Below are 22987 nucleotides of genomic sequence, written 5' to 3' on the forward strand. Positions count from 1 at the left end.
AACGTGAACAAAAGGTCGGACACACAGATGCTTATTTGCACTCCACTCTTATCTTTTGTTTGTTTTCTCCTCCCTCCCTAATTCTCCAGTAAAAGTTCATTTATAAAAATTCCGACTTCGTCTCTGCTGACCCGTAGGAGTTTTTTCCAACCAGGACCTAGGGTTGGGCCGAGTCCACCAAGGCCCGCCGGGCTCCACGGTGCAGCCCTTCGTCTCATTGTAGACACATCGTTTCTCTTACGGATGCAAAACCGAGACCCAGAGGCCGGGGCAGACAAGTCTCCTCCCTCCAGAGCTGGAAGATGCACTTCCTGCCCTGCCTCAGGGCCAGTGCTCAGGGTCCCAGACCCACTAGGCTGCTGCACTGAGGCAGGAGTGTCAAGCACAGACGCTCAGTGTGAGAAGGGCAGTGCCTTCAGTGACACACAGCTCCTCCAGGAGGAAACGCACCTGGCAGCAACCCGGTGGGTTTCCCCAGCTTTCCTGAGATATAAGTGACAGAGAACACTGTGTAAGCGTAAGATACAAACGTGGCTGCTCTGTGACCCCAGGGCCCTGGGGAGAAAAGAAAGGAGCTGCCGTGCTCTTTACCATCTAAGTTAGTTCCTTCCTAAACTAAGAGGTTTGTTAGCTCTCTCTGCAAACTGCCCTCTAAGAACTTTTCCTTCCTGGCCAGTGTGGCTCAGTGGTTGAGCATCGACCTATGAACCAGGAGATCACGGTTCGATTCCTGGTCAGGGCACATGCCCAGTGTGGGATGTGCAGGAGGCAGCCGGTCAATGATTCTCTCTCATCATTGATATTTCTCTTTCTCGCTCTCCCTTCCTCTCTGAAATCCATAAAAATACATTTAACACATTTAAAAGAGAACGTGTTTCCAAGTTGGGATTTCCTGCCAGGGACATGCAGCCCTGCTGGGTAGGCGGTTTCTGCCCCCAGGATAGGCCAAGGCTTCTGAGCGTCAGGGCGCACCTTTAGCAGAGCCTGCAGCCACGGGGAGTGGAGGAGGTCGTACAGGAGACACAGTCCGCTCACGTCTCGGCTGTAGAAGAAATTCAGCTCTTGCAGCACAAGCCTCAGGATTTGGGAGAGACCTGGGAAAGGCAGAGGGCAGAGTCAGGGTGGCAGGCAGGTGGAGGAGGCAAGAAGGCGGTGTACATGTGAAGGACAAGTCAGCTGGGACGTGCCACGGGGTGGCACCGAGGGGTGGCCATGACACTGGATTTAAGGCCAGAAGATCTGCCTTCAGGCCCTATTCTGTCACTTGCTCAGAAAGTCACCGAACTACCTGGGACCCAGGTTCCTGTGGCAAAAAGAGAGTATGTTAGCTCTCCCATAGGGTTGCTGCCAATGCCTGATGAAATAAGAGGTCATAGTACACAGGTGGAAGATATTGTGAGAGCAATATTGCTTTTATTCTCCCCAATCTTACCAGCCTTTGGCTTATTCCAAAACGATCTAGTTGTTTTCTGGGTACTCCTTCCCTAATTCAAACAGAGAGTCATTTGTCTACCCTTTCTGAAAATGCTTATTGAAAGTGTGATTGAAAAACTCTAACTCCCAATAAGTTTTTAATACACATCTCAGGATTCCACTGCTTAAAGGGGCTGACCAGATTTTCGTGAATGCTCGGTTTTTTAGAAGTGTTTTCATAGAAATTCTATATGATGCAGTGACATTTTGAATGTGAACAAGTTATGAAGCTCTAAGTTTAGGTAAGACATTGGGTCAATATCTTTCCTTCCTGCCCTGAAAATTACTTAGACTTATAACCAATACAAGTGGTAGGACACTCAAAAGTGTACAGGGCCCTTATAGGAACCTCAGTGAATCTATCAGAATTTTACCCATGTATTTGATCACATGTCCAGAGTGATGGTATCAGACCTCCCTAGCTTAGAAACAGGATCCGGGAGCCACATACCATCCTCGGGATTGGACGGCGTAGAACGCTTCGGGTCCTCCTTGTCGGGCGGGTCTGCGCCTTTGTCTGAGGGTATCATCCTCCCGCCTGAGCTCCCAGAGGGAACCCAGGCCTGGGGAGCAGGTCAATAGACAGCACACCGCTCACTCAACCACGCTGGCCACGCAGCTCTTGGCGCCCTGAAATACATTTTCAACAGCACTTACTGGGCGAGCCAGGCCTGTGCTACACAGGGATCCTCAGCAAACACACAAAAAACTCTTGCACTGTGGTCCTGACTCTGACCAGCACTAGCTGCGCAGAAGAGAAAACTGCTATTTCATAAAACACTCGCTCTACGGCGCCCTTTGCCTAGTTGCTTTTACCATCACTCAGAGCTTAGACACCTCCCTGACTCAGGAGCCCCATTCCCTCTCATTGTACCAGAGTCATGTGTTACTGCTGAGCCACACTCTTAGAATTTACTTTCTATATTGCTTTAGGCAGGTTTATTTCTTTCTTTATTTTTTAAAATGTTTTTATTGATTTCAGAGAGAGGGAGGAGAGATAGAAACATCACTGATGAGAATCATTGATTGGCTGCCTCACGCCCCCTACTGGGATTCAGCCCACAACCCAGGCTTGTGCCCTCAGCAGAATCGAACGCAGGACCTCCTGGTTCATGGGTTGACGCTCAATCACTGAGCTACACCGGCTGGGCTGCTTTGGGTAGGTTTAATTTCAAGAAACAGAATCCCAAAACAATAGTGGCTTAACAGAAGTTTATATCCTGCTCATGTAAACTTCCAGAGGCGGAGACAATCCCGGGCTGGTCGGGCAGCCTTGCTCCATGAAGTTCTTAGAGGGTTCTTTCCACTCAGCCCTCCACCACCCCGGGGGCGGTGTGCTCCTCACCCTCCTGCTCCAGGTGGTGGCTGGAGGCCAGCTGTCACATCTACAGTTCAGCCAGCAGGCCAGGGGGAGGGGGGCTTGAGGAAATGAGGGCAGGGGAACATGCCCACGACTTTGAGGAAGTTTCCCAGAAGGTGCCCTTCACAATGAAGAATCGCCTCATGCCCTGTGTAACCCTCAAATGTCCACTGCACTTTCATGTGGCTGGAAGAAAACCTCTATAACTATCTGAGCCTAGAACTCAACTTTTCTTTCTTTTTCTTCTTCTAATCAATAGACAAGCATTTATTTACGGCCTATTTTGTACCAAGTCAGTAATTGCCACAAGGGAATTTTTCAACTTTTCTTTACATATAGATACAAAGTACTTTTGCACAGTTTTAACATACACTGAATTTTCAGGAATGCTACTAAATGCAATTAAACCACGTAGACCAGAAAGCCCAGAACTGTACCTTTAGCTACTGAGAATGGACAGAAGGGCAGACAGGTGGATCCCCGGCATTGAGGACCACTTGGCAGGGTCTCTTACCTGCGAGACTGCACACACGTAATGTTGCTGGTATCAAGGGAAAAGCTTTATCGGGAAATTAGCTGCTTTCAGCTGCCAGTCACCTCGCTGTTCCAGATTAAATCTCTGCACATCCTCTTTGATTTAATCCACAGGCGCCTAACCATTCAATGACTCCCAAGCCTCCCTCGTCACAAATCTTAAGTAATCCTTACACTGGAGAGTCTAGTAATTTCTCTCATTTTAAATCTTCCTGTAGTATTTTCTCTCTCATTGCCAGTACATTGCTAATGGTTAAAGATTAATACTTGTGTTGAGTGTTTCAGGATAACAGACAACCCGCAACAGAAGATAGCATTTTATTTTAATGGAAGGGAAAACTGTGGAGATATCTGAGAGGAAGCCTATTAACCTTACTAATTGTTTCACGCTACGGTGAGAGAACAATGAAATCAGCAGCAGTTCCTTCTGGAAGGCCCCCTACCAAGCCACTGCTCTGAACTTCATGGTTCGCCCATCCTCTGTCTCAGATTGGAGCTACTTCTTTGTCTGAACATTTCATATTGCAGGGAGGGGGGAGAACTTTGAAAGCAGGCATCACAAAACAACAAACAGGAGAAAGGGTACTGCTGATAGCAAGGCAAAGGGTAAAGACCAAATAGCGATTATAAGGTTTATCAGCTCCTTTATCCTAAATTAACATATGGCTCTCCACTGTAGATGAAAATCCAAGCTGGGAATGGGATACATTTGTGAATGTTTTATGAAAAGCACTTAATTTTATTAAAAGTTTTTATTTTCACACTAGCCAGTTTTGCTAAGTGGATAGAGCGTCGGCCTGTGGACCAAAGGGTCCTGGGTTTGATTCCGATCAGGGGCACATGCCTTGGCTGCAGGCTCCTCCCTGGCCCGGGCCCTGGTCAGGGAGCATGCAGGAGGCGACCAATCGATATGTTTCTCTCCCAGGGATATTTCTCTGTCTTTCCCTCTCTTCCACTCTCTCTAAAAAATCAATGGAAAAACATCCTCAGGTGAGGATTGAAAAGTTTTTACTTCCAACTCTTTTCACTTTCAAACTTTTAATGCATGACCTGTATGAAATGACATCTCTGCAGCTGCAGGAGGAAAGCGCACTTGGAAGTTCTAGGTTCGAGACTCAGCTCTAATAGGAAGTGAATCACAGCCACTCCTTGTCTGTAAAACGGGAATCAGTAGGGTGAGCATTCATCAGGGTGACAGGTCCTTACAAATTGCTACAGACATTGCCTGGAGACTTAGGGCTTTTCCCGCAAGAGAACTGAAATTTTATAATTTTAATATGCTATTTGAAACATACAAATACAGTAAGAAGAAACTAATGTTAACAGGGTAGTTTCATTCATGACTCCAATAAAAGGATGAATTGTAACATGTTTTTTGTGTTTTGAAAGAATTAAGATGGCCTACCAGCATTTTAGAACTTCTCAGTGGGTCTCAAGTTCTCCTCTGACCATTTCCACAATTATCCCAGTCTCTATCTCCTAGGGCAGCCGTGGGCAAACTACGGCCCGCGGGCCGGATCCGGCCCGTTTGAAATGAATAAAACTAAAAAAAAAAAGACCATACCCTTTTATGTAATGATGTTTACTTTGAATTTATATTAGTTCACACAAACACTCCATCCATGCTTTTGTTCCGGCCCTCCGGTCCAGTTTAAGAACCCATTGTGGCCCTCGAGTCAAAAAGTTTGCCCACCCCTGTCCTAGGGGGTCAAAGGCATTCAGTACAATTGCCTTTACAGGTTAAATGTGGAATTTACTTAAAAGTCCAAGCATTCCCTAATGGAAATGAAAAGTGTTTAACATACACTGATCTTCCAGTACCGTCCCTTGGCAGCAAGCAGGCCCACGCGGGCAGAAAGCATCAGGCTTCTTGAGAAGACACCTCAACAAGGAGATGATTGACTAAGGGCTAATATTTCTAACCAGTATTTTAAATCCTCACTCCTCCCTTCCCTGAATCTGTTTAAAGGAGAAAAACAAACAAACAAAACAAAAACAAAACAAACATAAAAACACAGTAACTATCAAAATATGCCTTTTATTCAAAGAAATAACAGACTTCTTTTAAGACCCTTGTCCTCAGGTTAATAGGATCAGGTTAATTTGTCCTTTGCCACCAAAGGTGCTATAATAATTAAGTTTGTTTATTTTAAAGAGAGATGTCTGAGACCCTAGAGGAACCTCTGAGGCAGATGACAATGTGGGCACCAAAACACAAAGCCTGGTTTCTTTTAAAATTGTAGTCTGCCCTGTGTCATTTCTTTTGCAATCAAAACAACCTCATAAAGATGAATGCCTTTTATTATGAAAATTGCTGTTACATTACAGCCAACATTCCAAAACAGTATTTTAATAAACACTCGTCTTGATTATAAAGTAGAGCAAAAACCATGATCCTGTTTGTTAGCATCTGCTGATGTTTAACATAAATCAGGACACTCTGTACGCTCCCCACGTGTGCAGATGAGATGAGGAAGAGCACCTATGTTACCCAAACAGCTACTAGTGTTACTTGTACAGTATAAACCCACCACTTACAACATAAAAAAAGCAAAACACTACGATGCTGAGGTGTCACAATACTTGTGAGATGGGAAAAGCCGAGCGCGTTTCCTTTTTCGTCCCCCGTGAGGCACAGGGAAGCACACTAGGTCAGGGACAGATGCAGGGCTCTGCTTCCCTGTCTCCTAGTCTTTGCTCCACTGCAGCCTGCATGCAAAAGTCTTCGCCTCATTCCCAGGCCTCAGGCACAGCCTTTGCCTGTGGACGGGGGAGGATCCGCAGCAGCTCACAGTCAGTGTTGGAGTCCAGTGTATTCACCCTGTAGCACTCATTGTAAGGAGACCGAGGACAAGATTCCTATGTTCTTTTACTCAGGAGGCAGAATACTCCTATTTGGACACGATCCTTGTTTGGGGTTGGAATTTGTTGGTCATTATATTGAACCTCTCTCCTATGATGAATACCCTGGTGGAAAAGCTTAGAAAAAGTTAAAACTGCAGTTTAAAAGTTCCTCTTGCCCCTGTCTCAGCAAAGCAGCAGGATGCACCCAGGATTGCAAGGAACCCAGGAAGGCAGAGTGTGGTAACCGTCGTTTCGAGAACAATCTGCTCCTTGCAAAAGGGTCTGGGGTAACTGCAGGCAAACCAGAAACTCAAAAATGTCCATCGACGTCCTGAACGTGAGAACCTTCCTGACGGTGTGGAGCAGAGTACCCTTCGCCGAAGGAAGGGATGTCCTCTTTCTTCAAACAGTAGTAGAGGGGACTGGTCCAATCTGAATTCTACCTCCTTTTCGATCTTCCCTTTAAACTGTACAGTCTTTTCCTCTGGGCTCAGAGCTCTGATCATTAGTAAGGCTCAGAAATAACCAAAATAATACAACATCCTAACTTCAAGACCATTCTTTTTTGCCACTACAGGAAGGTGCCAGATGGTGCTATAACACTCTGTAGAGATAATCCAGTTGTTAGCTGTTACGCAACCTAGTTAAGCTTCTCACGCTGGATCTGGTAGTAACATGCCTGAAAAAAATAAAAACAATTTCAAAAATTTACTTTGAAAGAAATTACATAAACATAGCAACACACATGGGACTAAAGAAAGAAAATCCCTTATTCATTCTGATGGCCCAATAAAATCAGTTGCTTTTATTTTCCCTGTTCTCTTCCAGTCTCCGATGCAATGTCCATACTGCCTTGCTATAATTAATAGAAATATAATTTTATGCATTTCCCTCTAATTAAAAAAAAACACACAAAACTTTTTACAAGCTGTATAATATTCTTCACTAAGTAATACTATAATTTGCTAAGCCACTATTAATTGGACATTTAGAGAATGCTGCTCATTATAAGATACACAAATAACCATGATCAGAATCATCATGTTTGGTAAACATGCAGATTAAGCATCATTCCACACCTATGAGTCAGAATTTCTAGGAACATTTTAAAAAAGCATCCCTTGGTGATTCTGAAAGTATCCTGGCCTGGGAGTTACTCACACTATTTTCCCCAGTTCCCACCACCCTTTTCAGTTTATTTAATAAAAATGGTATTTCAGTTGAAAAGCTAAAAAATTAACCCAATGCAGAAATCTGACATTAAATTCTAGTTTCCCCCCTCATTTTAATGTCTGCCTTTCCTTCTTTCTCCCCTTTTCTATCTTTAACCCTAAAGCACTTGTAATTTGCAATATTGGTGATTCCACCTGATTCCACTCTCCTTCCAAAATTCTTAGTGAGCTATCCCATGACTTTACCATTTATTTATTTATTTACATTTTAAAAATATATTTTATTGATTTTTTACAGAGAGGACGGGAGAGGGATAGAGAGTTAGAAACATCGATGAGAGAGATACATCGATCAGCTGCCTCCTGCACACTCCCTACTGGGTATGTGCCCGCAACCCAGGTACACGCCCTTGACTGGAATCGAACCTGGGACCCTTGAGTCTGCAGGCTGACGCTCTATTCACTGAGCCAAACCGGTTAGGGCGACTTTACCATTTATTAAGTAAACTTCTCGTTTCCATTTTTTTGTCTGATGTTTCCATTTTTATATGTGAAGTTTTCATTACAATGTCTATATGGGAGCTATCCCTTCCACTTAGTTGCCTATTCCTGTAACAGTGATATACTATCTTAATTATTATAATTCTGTAACATTTTACTAACTGGAAGAGTGGGCCTATTCTCCCTCTCTTTTTTCAGAAGAGTTTTTGTCATTTTCTTTCTGTTGTTCTTCCAATAAACTTCAGAATGATTCTACCACAGTCCAAGAAAAACTGAGGTGGGGGAAGCAAAATGACTTTCAACAATCCCTAGAGAGCCCAGATCAGAGAACATCATTTGTACCTACTGGCTACAGTAATACATGGGGGGAAAGGTTCCTTCGGCCCGACCTGCGCCCTCTCGCAGTCCGGACCCCTCACTCCTTACTGATCCACCTGCAGCAGAGGCGAGAGAGGCTCCTGCCACCACCACTGTGCTCACTAGCCGGGAGCCCAGCTTCTAGCTGAGTGGCACTCCCCCTGTGGGAGCGCAATGACTACCAGGGGGAAGCTCCTGAATTGAGCGTCTGCCCCCTGGTGGTCAGTGCACGTCATAGCAATCGGTTGTTCTATTGTTCGGTCAATTTGCATATTAGGCTTTTATTATATAAGACGATATGTGCTCTAAAGGCACTTAATGTTTGCATTAAACTTATATAAAGAAGAAAACTGGCTAATGACAGATCTGTAATATGGTAACTGAAGGGCAGATTTTAAGTAGTATTAAGTAACACCTATACTCACCTTCAAGGTGGTGAACATTATGCCCTGCTCCCCATGCTGAAGATATGGGTCCATTAGATCCTCAATGAGATGTACCTCAGAGCCTAAATTCCTAATCCTGCCCAACGAGAAAAAGATACTGAATCACTTCTTGTACATCTTTCTTCTGAATCTATTTGAGGGGGAAAGAAAGAATAGGTCGACAAAGAGGTAATGACATAGTGGAATGGTTTAATAGAAATAGAATTTTTTTAGTGGGGGGGAGCATATTCCTGTCATCAGTTCAAAAAAAGCAAAAGGCATACATGTTAAAATGAGTGGTCACTAACATTAAAGTCAGAAAGACTCGTCACCTGGCCCGTAGCACCACATATAAGAAAACAGGAAACAGGTCATCCATGGACCACAAGAAGTCCTCCTGCAGAGACGCCAGCACGCCCTGAGAGATCTCCTCGAAAGTCTGCTGGATGACTTTCAGTTTGTCTGATGGGGTAAACGTTGTGCTGTTGGGGGAAAAAAAGACAAAAATATACCTGGTAATTTTCTTACTGGAGCCATTTGTTATTCATTTTTTGAGAGTATTCCCTCCTGAGGTACATCAGGCACAATGAGTCGCTGGAAGGGGTGACCTCTGTAACCTGATGGTTCTCTGAGAAAAGAAGCTTCCAACGATCTACGATTCACCTGGAAGAGTTCACTAAGTCACACGTCATCTCCTTTCACCAAGTGGATCTTATTTTCATATTATGTGCTCTTCTCTGAGGAAGTGTAGCTAATTTCCATTTGGCGAAAGATGTGATTATATAGGTAAGTTTCTGGGTAGGCGCTCCACTTTTGACAATACAAGGGCTTTGTAGAGTGAAAGGTAACAGAATGTCTCAAAAGAGCCTTTCTTATCTCCAGGCTGTTTTGACAACATCTAGGAGGGGAGGGGTACTTAGAGCTTAAGTAAAAATAAGATCTCAATAATATTTTAATAGACTAACCACTACTTTGATTTATGTGTTTTTTTCCAACAAATAAGAGATTACCTGATCTGCTGTAGACATTCCACGGCTGAGGCAAAACAAGCATCTTTTGTGGTTGGCAAAACCTGCAAAAAGAATATTTATGAAGCTCAATGAGAAAAGCTATTTTTTAAAAAAATATATCTTTATTGATTTCAGAGAGAAAGGGAGAGGGAAAGAGAGATAGAAACATGAATGATGAGAGAGAATCATTGATTGGCTGCCTCCTGCACGTCCCCTAATGGAGGTCAAGCCCACAACCCAGGCATGTGCCCTTGCCCGGAATCGAACCTGGGACCCTTCAGTCCGCAGGCCGACGCTCCATCCACTGAGCCAAACCAGTTAGGGCAGAAAAGCTATTTTTTACTGTAATAATAAAACAATACCGATGGCAGAGTGCAGGTCTTTGGTGAATAATTCACGCTTGGGTACTATTCTACCAACGTAAGGTGGAAATTTCTAGTATCTCAAATCCCCCATTCCAAAGAAAAGCACAGTTGCTAAGGAAACTAAAATCTACTATACCTTTTTAGTCTCTCCAAGGATTGACAAGGTCACTGGCCAAAATTTCCTGCAATGGAATCCATACTTTGTTAATACAAGTTGTTACTTATGGTAAATTAATCACCATAAAAACAGGTGATGGCTATATTGGCTTTCCTGTCCCCATTTAAAATAACTGTACCACAGACAGGTCAAGTTTTAATAAACATTCCAGAAGTAATTTAAGGTCTATCATGTCCCTTATGGATCTGTTATTCTATACTCTAAAATCCCTATATATTATGAATATGACCTAACAATGGCCAAAATATTTCCTTTACTCAGTCGTATTTATCTCATTTTTACTATTAAATTACTCCGCACTGAAAAGATTTACTTTCCAATTCAGGTTTAGTCTCTTTTTTGATAGCACAAATATATAATTATTGGGCGTTGGGGTGATCAGCCTTATTACAGCATAAGAAAGCATAATCACTTAGTATTCTCCTGAAATAACAAGAAACAATGCCTTTCAAAAAAAGAGCACTTTGAAAACTTTTAAATTAGAAATTATGTACGGGGGAGGAGGAACAAGAAGAGAAGAAAGCATGCCCAAGACTGAATACAATTAGGTTTTTAAAAAAAATATGAATGTATATATATTTTGCTTTAAAAACTGCAAAATATCAGGTACGATAACTTATATATATATAATTTGATATATATATATATAAAGCATGCACACACACAAATAAAAAATACGTTCTAAAGAACAATGGGGTCCATACCCATCTTCAAAAATAAAGATTGTTAAATATCACTATTTTGTGAAATAAGACAGATATGCGAATAAGTGAATAAACTGTAAATTGTATACATAATTAGATATCAAAGTACTCAATTCCTGATAATGGTATTTCCATTTTAAATTAAAACCACTTGATTCCACTCGTAACTACTGTACGTACCTCTGCACCCCAAGGAAGCCCAGCAGAGCAATATCTGGCTGCTTGTTCAGTCGCAGAACACACTCCCAGTAAACATCCTCCTCACGGTCGTTCTCCAGGGCATAGAGCATGAACAGTGGTGGGTAGAGCCGAGGCAGGAGCACGGGAAGCAGCAACCCAGAACTGGTTACCACGTAACTACAAGCAGTGGAGTGAGAGGGAGAATCATTCCTATTAAAACTCAATGCAGAATCAAAGTTGAAAGTAGAGATGGGAAATTCTGAGGAAAGGAGCAGATTACTCTACTTTTAATTTGGAGTTCACATGAGGAGCTTAGCCCCCGAGTTTTGTCTTGGACCAACTGTGAACTCTTTTCGTAACTCAGAAAATCTAACTGGAAACCCACGTGGTTTCCACTGTGAGATGATTTCTCGGTGATTATTCTAGGTCAGCATGAGGTGGCTCTCCCCAGCAGCCTTTGTGCCCAGTCATTTGCGGCTGCACTTTCATGAACTTGAGAGAGATCACCTGTCCAGCCACATCACTTTAGAAATGAGGAGGCTGAGATTGAGAGAAACCATCTTTTCTGGCGTCATTTGGCCGCCACCCCCTTTCTTCACTATCTCCACCGAGTCCATTTACCCGGGCTCTGGGGATTCGGATCTGGAATCTGACTTCCCAGTGCAGAAGGATTTCCTTTCTGTGGGCAGAGGAGCGGAGAGAGGAATGGTGCTGCCCTCTTCAGGAAGCTCGGGAAATAAAAACCTAAGGAGTAATAAAACACATAATTACAGAATTACACCTCCAGAGAGGCTGAAAGAGTAAAAACATATTCCCATTATCTAATCTATTTAAGGACCCATGAAGTCAAACTTCTTAACTGATGCTTCCCACAGAATAAAATTAAGAGTGCCGATAATGAATAATACCACTAAAAATCTTCATGTGCTATGGCTTTTTCCTGTCTAGTTATTTAAGAATGAAGAATTCCGATCTTTATGTTTCTTTTATTGGAAAATCCCATCTGAGGTCAATCTGTATAAACTCTTCGAGCAGAGACCATTATTCTCAGAGTATAAATAAGTATCAGTGGAAACTAAATGTCCAATGTTAAGGAAAAAGTGAAAACTCAATTATAAAATTTAAAAAACTTTTCATTGAATTTATTGGGGTGGCAATGGTTAATAAAATTATATAGGTTTCAGGTAGAAATTTTCAATATTTATATAAAAAGCCAAGTTGCTGAAAAAAATCTTCAAGTGATTAAACTGCCAAATTGTTGAGGATTTTTTTCTAGGCTCTGAATCTGCCCTACATTTTATCTCCAATCTCAAATGGTAGGTTTTACCAAGAACAAGTTTATTGTCCTCTTTATTTTTATAGACTTTAACTGTGACCCTTGCTCTTTAAAGACAGTCTGCAATCTTCTCTATTTTTGTAGACTTATCCCCCTAATTTTATAGTTGGTAAAGCTAATGAAGGTCAGGAAACTTATCTTCATTATACCCTTGCTAATGTCAGAGCGGAAATACTCACAACCCAGTGGTCTTTTAGATCACATCACAATGCCCCTAAAAGCTGAAACATTTCCACATATATTTAAGAAAGTTTTCTGGGACAAATTGATAAACTTTTGCATAATTATTTCAACATATTTTGTTGGCTTACACCCAGTAAATGATGTTGAATGTCACTAGTTGCAGATTTGCTTACTGTCTTAAAACTTTCCAAAAATGCTTACTCGCCCACTTTCTAACCTCCTTCAGAGTCTCTGTTCAGATATTACCTTATTAGTCAGGCCTCCTTGACCTTCTGTTAAACGGCAGCATCTTACCCCAGCCCCATCCTCTTTCCCTGTCGTTCATATTGTATATTTTATCTACTCTTTTCCCACTACAATGTAAGCTCCAGGACAATACAGATTTCAAAAAAGTTTTGTGTGTGTTGTTTTATTCTGATAAATTCCCCCAGGAGCTAGAATTGTGGCTAACACAGAGATGCCCTTGATAAATATTTGTTGAGCAAATGAACAAAGATGATACTGTTGTCAAGGAACAGGACATAAATACTCAGGGACAAAACTTCATGTTAGACTTTATCTTCTCTGTGATGGTACCTAGAGATGAAATCCAAATAAGACTACTCTATTTCATACCAAAATTACAGTTAAATAACACATTTATTTTAGCCTTCTATTACACTTAATGAGTAAGAAAGACATAAAGGAAATTAATTCACAATGGCAAAGGTTCTTCTCTTTTTATATTTATAGCATAAACATAAAAGTAAAAATGTACTTTCATGATTCAATCTATTTAAGGATCTCTGGCACAAAACCATTTTCTTGATGAATAGTTTCTGTGATAAAGGAAAACATTAATGATTCTTCACAAAGTTGTAATCTCTAGATTCAGGGCAAAGATACCCAAACATGAGTATAAACCAGTATTCCACAACTTGCCACCTTTTCATGGAAAGATCTCTTACCTCACCAGCTGGAAAATTCGCTTAAGGTAGGACTTAATCTCCTTCACAGCCTCCTGCAGTAGCCGGCGGTTGGCTCCCACACCCACGTACGTCATTCTGTACACAGCAACCAGCGTCTCCACGAGCCTGCCCAGGGGGTGCAGAGGAGTGTCACAGGCCTGAGCAGGGAGAGAATTAACAAAAGAAATACAGAGAAGCAAAACCAGGACTAAGACAAAAATGAGCAGCGAGTAGATATGGATGATACGTGTGGTTCTGCATCATTAATCCACAAGCCCAGAGCAATTTTGACTCTAGTTTTACCTTTATTAGATATTTCTTGATGTCATCATATTTCTCCACTGAGAAGGCACCAACATGCTGAGGAATGAATTCCAAACTCTCTAGTGTCTGAGTCTGTGAACGACTTAGTATCTCTGGACTATAAAAGGGAAAAGAAAGCCTCTTGTGAATTTCACATCAAGAAAGCAGATGATTGCAATGTGCACGTAAAACACGGTTTGACAACTAAAGGATAAAATGGAGGGTCTAGAACAGCGTCTGCCCCAAATGAGCACATATACGGCAACTGACCTGCTATTAAGTTTATGTAACAGTCATTCAAAGCAGCATTTAAGGTTACTTCATAACAACAAGAAATTAAAGAAGATTTTACTCCACTATAAACCATGGTGTTGAAAGATACTATGTCAGCCTGAAGAGAAAACTGGTGATAGATTTGTCAGTGATGAGAGAAAAATGGAATAAAAGGGAAAGGAAGAGCGGAGGAAAAAAGAAATCAAATCAGAGGGCAAAGGAAGAAAGAAAAATGAGTTCAAGAAGTAAGGAGATAATGAGGATGCTACAGCAGGTGGTGAGGCAAGCACACTATGGGTAAAGGGAAGCTCTGCACCAAGAGGCTAAGACCAAACACACTACTTATAATCGGCAGAAATGTTTGGTAATGGCGCTCTATCATTAGATTATAACCAATTAGAAAATAGAAACAATACACAATCATTATTTTTACACTATTTTAGAGATACAAATAAGATATGGTTTTATATAAAAGTTCATTCATCCTCACTCCTTGGGAACATTCAACAACAGCTCATGAAGGTTCACTGGAGGCCTAAAGTGTCAATGCCCACAGTAACAGGCTGACAGTGAGGGCTGGCCATCTGCAGCACACATAAGGGCAAGCCCAGTTTTAGTCAATTCTGGGAGTTTCTATTTCTTCTACTGATGGAGTAGAGGGTAAAAATCATGACCTTCATGAATGAAACACTATAATCAATTCCCATTTATACCAAATACAGAAAAAAAGACCCAAATGCTCAGCAATGCTTATGGAAGTTACTCGCTAAGTTAAAAAATAAGGACATGAAAAAGGGCAGATGGAGAAAAGAAAAGCAGGAGAAAAGGATTAAGAAAAAGTAGAAAAAGAGCCCGGCTGGTGTGGCTCAGTGGTTGAGCATTGACTTATGAACCAAGAGGTCATGGCTCGATTCCAGGTCAGGGCTGGAGCCCCAGTGTGGGGCGTGCAGGCGGCAGCCGATTAATGATTCTCTCTCATCATTGATATTTCTATCTCTCTCTCCCTCTCCCTTCCCCTCTGAAATCTATAAAACATGTATCTTTTTTAAAAAGAATTTCCTCAAGACTTTTAGCTCTTGTGAGATTCCCGTCATGGCTTCTCAAGCAGCTGGCCTTGCCCTGCCACAGAAGTAGTGGAGGCTGGAGCATGAGAAAATGGAGGAGAGAGAGCAAGCCCAGTGTACCTCCTCTATTCTCTCTGAGCTTCAGGAGTCTCTTTTTCGCATCTTGAGCCAAAGCAGAGGGTTTTTTCTGGATCTCTGTCAATCTACAGTAACATAGTGCCTGCTTCAAGGTTTCAGGTTACACTGTGTTCAGGCTGAGGGATATTTACCTTTAAAAACCTAGTAAACTCATGACTGGTTCAATGGTCCTTTGAACTCAGATGTTCTTCCCCAGTACACTAGCTGATATTTACTTTTCAGTTTTCAAATAGCTATCTATGTATTCGGTGTGGGTTTTATAGCTGAGTTCAGGAGAAGATAAGGGGGAGGGGGGGGGATGTTTTATCACTCTTACCCAGAAAAAAAAGTACACCATTGACTTTTAAATTAAATTATATTTTTAAGGTAAGTGTGGCAAACCTTGACTACTCGTGGGTTTTAAGTTTCATCTTCCTCCCATGCTCTGCCCTGTGCTGGGCAGGCATTCACCCACCTGTCTCTGTGTTGGCGCCGGTTGGCAGTCAGGGCCACAGCAATATTTTCCCATGCTTTCCAAACTTCCCCTTGGCCTGGACTTTCACAGCCCAGCTGATGCCAACATTCATCAAACACTGCTTTCCACTTCTCATCAGCTGGCACGGCCAGATTTCCTAGTTTCCTGCTATAAAAAGTCATACCACGCTTTTATTAATCACCTTTTTTGTGTGCAAAAATCCTAAAAATAAACTAATACACAATTGGGAGTGCTTCTGAGACAAAACTGCCTAGATTTGATGGTGGTTCTATTTTAAAAACACTGAATAAAAATTGTAAAGAGATGGTTTTTAACTCCTTAATGTTCACCAGACACTAAAGACTATGAATTGTTAAGTACAAAGCACACAGAATGGATTCCTTTGCTTTCTCCATTTATACAGAGTTGATTTTGTAAAGTTGATTCCTGTTAAAACAAGGACTTTCTGTGCTTTGCTCAACTCATGATAGGAATGGTGAAATGAGTGGAATGCTGGGTTCTAATAATACTCTAAGAATAAACATGTATCAAGTTCCCATCAGAACAAAGAATCTGAGATGCTACCAAAATACAAAAACAAAGCTAAAGCTGGAATCAATAAAGGAAAATATACACATGCCAAAAACTTGTCAGGAGAACATAATATAACTTAGAGACTTAGATTTTAACTTTCTTTTCCATGTGTGCAGAGTATACTATTTCACTTGTTATATGTATACATGCCTGATCTTTATTTTCCAAATCAAATTGTGTAAGGGTTCCATTTAAGAATGCCCTCTCTTAATCAACTTGGACACCTGCACCATTAACAGTAGTATTATTCCCACATACAAAACTTTTATTTTAAACTTCAGTACTCTAAGGCTTTAATCTAAACCAGGGGTCCTCAAACTTTTTAAACAGGGGGCCAGTTCACTGTCCCTCAGACTGTTGGAGGGCTGGACTATAGTTTAAAAAAAAAACTATGAACAAATTCCTATGCACACTGCACATATCTTATTTTGAAGTAAAAAACCAAAATGGGAACAAATACAATATTTGTATTTGCATGTGGCCCGTGGGCCGTAGTTTGAGGACTCCTGATCTAAACCAAGACTTTAGATTTAGCTATCCATAGGAGTGTCAGTTGACAATTCAAGGTTATACTTTGTTAAAAAAAAAAAAAAAAAAAGAAACCTTCAAAACCTTGTTCTACATTTAAAATATTAACCAGCTTTGATAAAAGCAAGACAACCAAAAACATTCATAATTAATCCAGAATTAACATTAATTACTCACAAAACTTTGGGTTTGTCTTTATCACTCTCATACAGACTAGGCTTGAAGTAAGTTCCAGTGATTTTTATGCCAGATCCCCATTCTCCACTAAAATAACCTTCTATGTAATCTCCATTTGGCATAGTCAGTGTTCCCTAGGTAAAGTTAGAGAAAATGTGGAATTAGAAAAAGTATTTTCAATTTAAAAAATCAAGAGAAAAAACAGCACCAAATGGTTAATTAACATTTCCCTTTTTAACTTACTCTTTACCAACCCCCAATTCTTTTCTTTTAGTTGTGTGTATATGCATGTGCAAAAACAGTATGTGAAAATAAACCCTGTTAAAAAAAAACACTCACAGAAAAAAATTGGTAAAATATTTTGAGCTGAATGAAAAGAACACACATTTATACAAATGCATGGGACGCTGACAAAAGAGTGCTCAGAGTCAAATTTATAGCATGTGAAAATATGCTCTAATGACATATAACATCATTAGTCTTAAGAGAAACACAAATTAAAATCACAAGATAACACTTCATATCCACTAGAATGTCAAAAAAGGAAAAAAAAGCAGAAAATAAAAAATATTAACAAAGACATGGAGAAATTAGAACCCTCATACAATGATGGGGGGAATACAAAATGCTGTAGCCACTTGGGAAAACAATTTGGTAATTTCATAATATGTTAATTATCAATTTACCATACAACTCAGCAATTACACTCAAAGGCATCTACCCAAGAGAAATAAAAACATACGTTTACACTAAAATTGGAAATAATAGAATGCCCATTAACTGCTGAAGAAAGAGATAAACAAAATGTGGTTTTGGAATACTATTCAGCAATAAAAAGGAATGAAGTACTGCATGTGCCTGGGTTGCGGGTTTGATCCCCAACCACAATCGGGGTACATGCGGGAGGCAACTGATCAATGTGGCTCTCTCACATCAATGTTTGAGGGAAAACCTCAAAAACACTGCTATTAAGAACCCACACAGAAGGGACCACGAGTGGTATGATCCTATTTATATGCAGGCAAACTTATAGAGTAATAGAGTCCACTAGAGGTTCTTTGGGGTGGGTTAGAAATGAGGGGTGACTTTAGATGGGCAGGAGATGGTCATGAAAATGCTCCAAAACTGGATTGTGGTGATGGTTGTACAACTCTTACTAAAAATCATTGAAACAGGTGAATTTTATGAAGTTAGCCTTTTTAAAAAGTCAAGGAAAATGAGTAGCACTGTATTAGAGAGAGAGAGAAGGAAGTTAGTTTCCAACCTTTCCATTCAGAGTCCAGTCATCAGAAAATTCTCCCTCATAGATTGTATCATCTTCAGAAAGCAAAACCCCATTTCCCTAGGGAAAGAAACAAGACAAAAATCACAATACATAAAATGCAGATAACTTGGGAGTACATGCAGTCATCATATTCCCTAAAGCCTTACATACTTTTAAAGACAAGAAAAATAGTACTAAGAAGGTAGAACATTAATAAATAATTTTAAAAGTTAATAACATAGGAGTTTAAAAAAGTCAATAGTAACTATGTGTAAATATGCCACTCACCATCATTTTATTAAGGTGAAAGTTGCCTTCATAGTATAATCCAAACTGGGTAACTACCACACCATTCCCTTGACATACATCATCTTGCCACATTCCCATGTACTTTTCCCCCCTTCATAGAAAGAGAAATGAAAAATCAATGATAAAGATGAGGTGGGAAAAAACAATCATCACATGAAAGATACCAAGCATCACCCTGGGTGTTCAATTTTTCTAGTTCAAGTGGTTAATTCCATCGCCTCAAACATGAGACCATGCGATAGCAAAAGGCATCTTCCTCAGAGCAATGTTCTTTCAGGGATTAACTATTAGTCCACTCGACATCGATCTGCTTCTACTTCATGGACATCCACGATAACTTTAAAATATATAACTATTCAAAATGTGATAGGCAAACTCAAACCTACACAGCTTTTTATTACCCAAAAGTTTAGTAACCAAAAAAAGAGAAAAAAGAAATGAGGTTTATCATACAAGAAGGCTCATGCTTCACCTACTCAACCTTAGAGAAATCTTACTAATCTCCACTAAAAAGACAAAATAAGTACAAACTCCTTATTAAATAAGCATGGATTTTAGGAATAACAGCAAACTTTTTTGTTGTTAATCCTCATCCCAGGCTATTTTTTCCATTGATTTTTTTTAGAGTGTGGAAGGCAAGGGGGGTGGATGGAAGAGAGAGAGAAACATCAATGTGAGAGAGGCACATTAATCAGTTGCCTCTCACACGTGCCCTGACCAGGGTTGGGGATCAAACCCACAACCCGGGCATATGCCCTTGACTGGGAATTGAACCTGCAACCTATTGGTCACAGGCTGACACTCTAACCACTGAGCAACTGGCCAGGGCAACAGCAAGTTTTTTAAAAATTTCACATTATGACAACACGAAGGGAAAAGAGTACATAATTAAGTCCAAACACAAATCAGGCCAAGTCAAATATGGAGTCAAAAGAACTGCGCACCACCCCAAGGTTTACATGAATTTAACCAAGCTTGATATCTGGGTTGTGGCATGGTGACAAGCATCTGGCCTGAGAGGAAGACCTGAGCAAAAGGTACTTAGATACCATGCTAGGACTGCAAACGGAATTTCCCCTCTAACTGTCTACCCCTATTATCTACTAATTTCATTAAAGGTTTTTCTTTGCATAATAGTGAATGATTTGGTAGCTTCTTTGAGACACTAAAGCTTTTTACGTGTGAAGCTTTAAGAAAAATGGTACCAATGTTAATTTTGAATGACCCTGACAATATAAAGAAGTAACCTATAGTTTGGTTCACAAGTAAATGAATAAAATGATGTCTGACAAGTCTTCTTATTAAAATTTTTCTCAACACTGTCAAATTAAGACACTTAGCCTTCATAAAATCATCACTGTTTTTGGAGAAATACTTTGAGATTAGAAGCAGAATACTGTACCTTGTGATATCATCAAAGACACCATATCCTGATTTCTTATCCATTACCCATTGACCAATGAACATGCTGGGAGAAGAGGAAGTCAATTTTCCACTTCGTAGCAGACCATGACCATGACGCATGTTATCTTGAAAACAACCTTCAAACACTTCACCAGAGGCATAACTGTGGTTAAAAGGGACGGATAAACATCACATCACATTTAATTTTGATGGTTATTTTTGCAAAGTTAGGAAACTTAAAAGTATATTCATGTCTTACTGGTAATTATACCAATTTAGTTATATGATTATTTTTCACCAATAAAATCTCATTTCCAATAGGAAAATGAAATGAGTGGTCTCTGAAAGAATGACAGATTTGTCCATATTAGAGCCATATAATAAACATAAATTTATAGGCAAGACATTTAGGAGAGCCTATGAAAAAGTTAAGGCTTATAAAGTTTGTACAGCTTTGTTAAGAACTAAATAAAAACCTAGTATTTTCATCTTGTGATAGATGATAGGCTGAACTTTTTAAAAAACACTTTACAGTTTCAGACATAAGAGCAAAGAAAATTTACTCCTTGAAAATTCTGGCTACACAAACATTTAAATTTACATAGTTCTTTGAAAAAGTCCTACAACCTTTCCAATGTTATTACCTATAGACTCCCTGACCACACATCTTTCCTTCTTTCCAATGGCCCACATAATGGTCTTCTTTGCTCAGTGCTTTGTTGGGGATTCTGTATTCTCCATACCTGCCAGGAGAATGAAAAACAGCAGATACATGTATGACATAGTCACCTTTTGCATATAGACACTTGTAAACATTTTAACAAGGAGGAGAGAAGATTTACCAATAGGAGGAAAGGGGTATACGGAGTCTTGGTTTACGCTGTATCTATTACCTAAGCTACTGGGCAAATAGCAAAGGAGTGAGATATCAACCTCATTATGCAGAGAGATTAAATGTTTTATCCCAGGTCCAAGGAAAAACAGAAAACCTGTGTCCTAGGTCTATCACTGCCACTTAGTAGCCACATCATCCTGGATAAGTCCCGGTACCCTGTTCTCTCACTTGTATAATAAGGGGGGGTAAATCAGGTTATCTAAAGCCTCTTCTCATCCTAAAGTTCTAGCAAATAGGAAATTAAAAGACATCACAAAAACTTATATTATCGCACACACACAAAATCACCTACCCGATCTAGATAATAATATTTAGTAAAATAATTACTTCTCTAACATAATACAAAATAATTCATTGCCATTAATTCATCATGTAAATATATTTAAGGATTAGAAAGCATGACAAGCTCATAAAAAAGTAATGCATTGAGTACCAACAGGATAATATAGAACTTAGAAGATTTTCCCTTTAGCATCTCACAGAAATTAAGATGATTTAAAACAACAGAAAGGAAAATTTCTGTATGTTCTTTGTATACAGGGGGCAGTACTATTCCAACAGTCTCACCATCAACATTGCCCAAAGTTCTCAGTCTTCACAACCAAGAAATGGAGAGAAAACACAGTCCCATTTTAACAGGTCATTGATTCGCTCTAGGTAAATCAACGCTGCATCCTAGATTCCTAGCTTTGTGTTCACACGTCTGCATTAGAGCTTAATATATGGTATGTATTTCTGGTAAACAAAACAAAAATCTACTACTTGTTTTGAAAATGACTCTGAACACAAAGTAACATAACTTGTGACTGAAGATGAATTTACTCTCATGTTTTACACAATTTTCTTACCCATCTTCCAAGCCATTCCTGAATGTGCCAGAATACATCTTTCCATCTGGCCACTTCAAAACCCCTCTGAAATGCATAAGCAAAGAATAATACATGTCAAGTAATGTCTCAGATAATCATTCCTTTCTCAGTAATTAGACTATCATCCTCACCCCAGGTGTAAATCTTAAACATTTTCACCTTCCATGAGGCTTCCCTGAAAACCAGCGTCCATCATAGGTTGCATCCTTCAGGCGAGGATCCTTGTAAAAAGTGTATTTAGCACTGCGTGAAATGGGCGGCTCCTGCCTCTGAATGCTGCTGCCACCTCCATAAGGTGGATGATCAGACGCCCCTCTCAAAGCCTGATCCACAGCTTGGCTTATAGCCCGTAGCCACTTAGTCTAGGAGCAAAAAAAAAAAAAAGTGTCAATAAGCTTAAGGCAGTAACTCATCACGCATTGCGTTAAGTCCTGCTAGCTGTCCTTGGTGTGAATAATTTTTATGCCTTCTAGTGATTTTCTTATTGAGTAATACTGACTGGCTCTTGGAATTCACTGCTATATGTTTAAAATTAAATCACATTAAAAAAAAATCTGTAGTCTTAGTTTAATGAAGATTTACCACATAATTATAGATCATGAGCCAAACAAGAAACACCTGTATCTCGTTTTTTCTATCATAAGAGACAGGAATATCGAAGTCAAAGATGGAAAGCACATAGCATACTGGACTCACCTTTTCCTGGGGTGTTGATGAAATGAGAGTGAACTGCTCCTCAGGTGTAGTTATCTTTAAGCCATTCCTAAAACATTCATAAGGATAAATACCAGTAGGTATGAGAGCCTGTCATGACGATTTCAGTCCTCCCACACGAAAAGCAACTTGTTTATTTCAAGAGGAGCAGAAGTCAATTAAATGTGAATGCAGCCATGGGCGGGTTTTCCTCCCAGAGTGGGAGAAGGGACACTGTTACTTTGCTCTGTGTTGAATGATGGGGATGTGAGCAACAGAGAAGCCCTCCATCACTTATGATCTGTCAGGACTGTCACAACAGCCGCTTTACCATCTCCATGCTGGGAGGGGAAGCCTCATTATGCAGAACGGAGAGGCCTCCTGAGCCGTTTCCACAGCTAAGGGAACAGCCAGGGTAACAGAGGAGAGAGTGAGGGCAGAGGTGGGGGTGGG

The 22987-nt window shown here is 40.3% G+C and overlaps 2 protein-coding genes across 20 annotated transcripts in view; both read right to left on the bottom strand.

The window, feature by feature from the left end:
- Positions 1-2131, bottom strand: part of MPP4 (membrane palmitoylated protein 4) — a 29779-nt gene extending 27648 nt beyond the window's left edge. The window contains exons 1-2 of the mRNA XM_036320590.1: positions 1925-2131; positions 973-1094 (exon numbers count right to left, since the gene is read on the bottom strand). Of these exons, the coding sequence (XP_036176483.1) occupies positions 973-1094; positions 1925-2003 (201 nt within the window). The 5' untranslated portion in view covers positions 2004-2131. The remainder of the gene's footprint in view (positions 1-972; positions 1095-1924) is intronic.
- A 3254-nt stretch (positions 2132-5385) lies between these two features.
- Positions 5386-22987, bottom strand: part of ALS2 (alsin Rho guanine nucleotide exchange factor ALS2) — a 64009-nt gene continuing 46407 nt past the window's right edge. For 9 of the 19 annotated variants that reach the window (XM_036318804.1, XM_036318802.1, XM_036318795.1 and 6 more), the window contains 18 exons: positions 22538-22604; positions 22001-22203; positions 21821-21886; positions 20722-20820; positions 20076-20240; positions 18653-18764; positions 18365-18442; positions 17101-17234; positions 15802-15969; positions 13873-13990; positions 13570-13727; positions 11725-11847; positions 11104-11280; positions 10178-10223; positions 9677-9738; positions 8999-9148; positions 8667-8763; positions 5386-6890 (listed from right to left, as the gene is read on the bottom strand). In XM_036318804.1, coding sequence (XP_036174697.1) covers positions 6852-6890; positions 8667-8763; positions 8999-9148; positions 9677-9738; positions 10178-10223; positions 11104-11280; positions 11725-11847; positions 13570-13727; positions 13873-13990; positions 15802-15969; positions 17101-17234; positions 18365-18442; positions 18653-18764; positions 20076-20240; positions 20722-20820; positions 21821-21886; positions 22001-22203; positions 22538-22604 — 2062 coding nt within the window. In that variant the 3' untranslated portion in view covers positions 5386-6851. Of the gene's footprint in view, positions 6891-8666; positions 8818-8998; positions 9149-9190; positions 9418-9676; positions 9739-10177; positions 10224-11103; positions 11281-11724; positions 11848-13569; positions 13728-13872; positions 13991-15801; positions 15970-17100; positions 17235-18364; positions 18443-18652; positions 18765-20075; positions 20241-20721; positions 20821-21820; positions 21887-22000; positions 22204-22537; positions 22605-22987 lie in introns of those variants that run through there. The other 10 variants (XR_004969165.1, XM_036318791.1, XM_036318793.1 and 7 more) reach the window with 10 other exon arrangements.

This window comes from Myotis myotis, unplaced genomic scaffold (genome assembly GCF_014108235.1).
Source record: "Myotis myotis isolate mMyoMyo1 unplaced genomic scaffold, mMyoMyo1.p scaffold_m19_p_8, whole genome shotgun sequence".
Taxonomy (NCBI): domain Eukaryota; kingdom Metazoa; phylum Chordata; class Mammalia; order Chiroptera; family Vespertilionidae; genus Myotis; species Myotis myotis.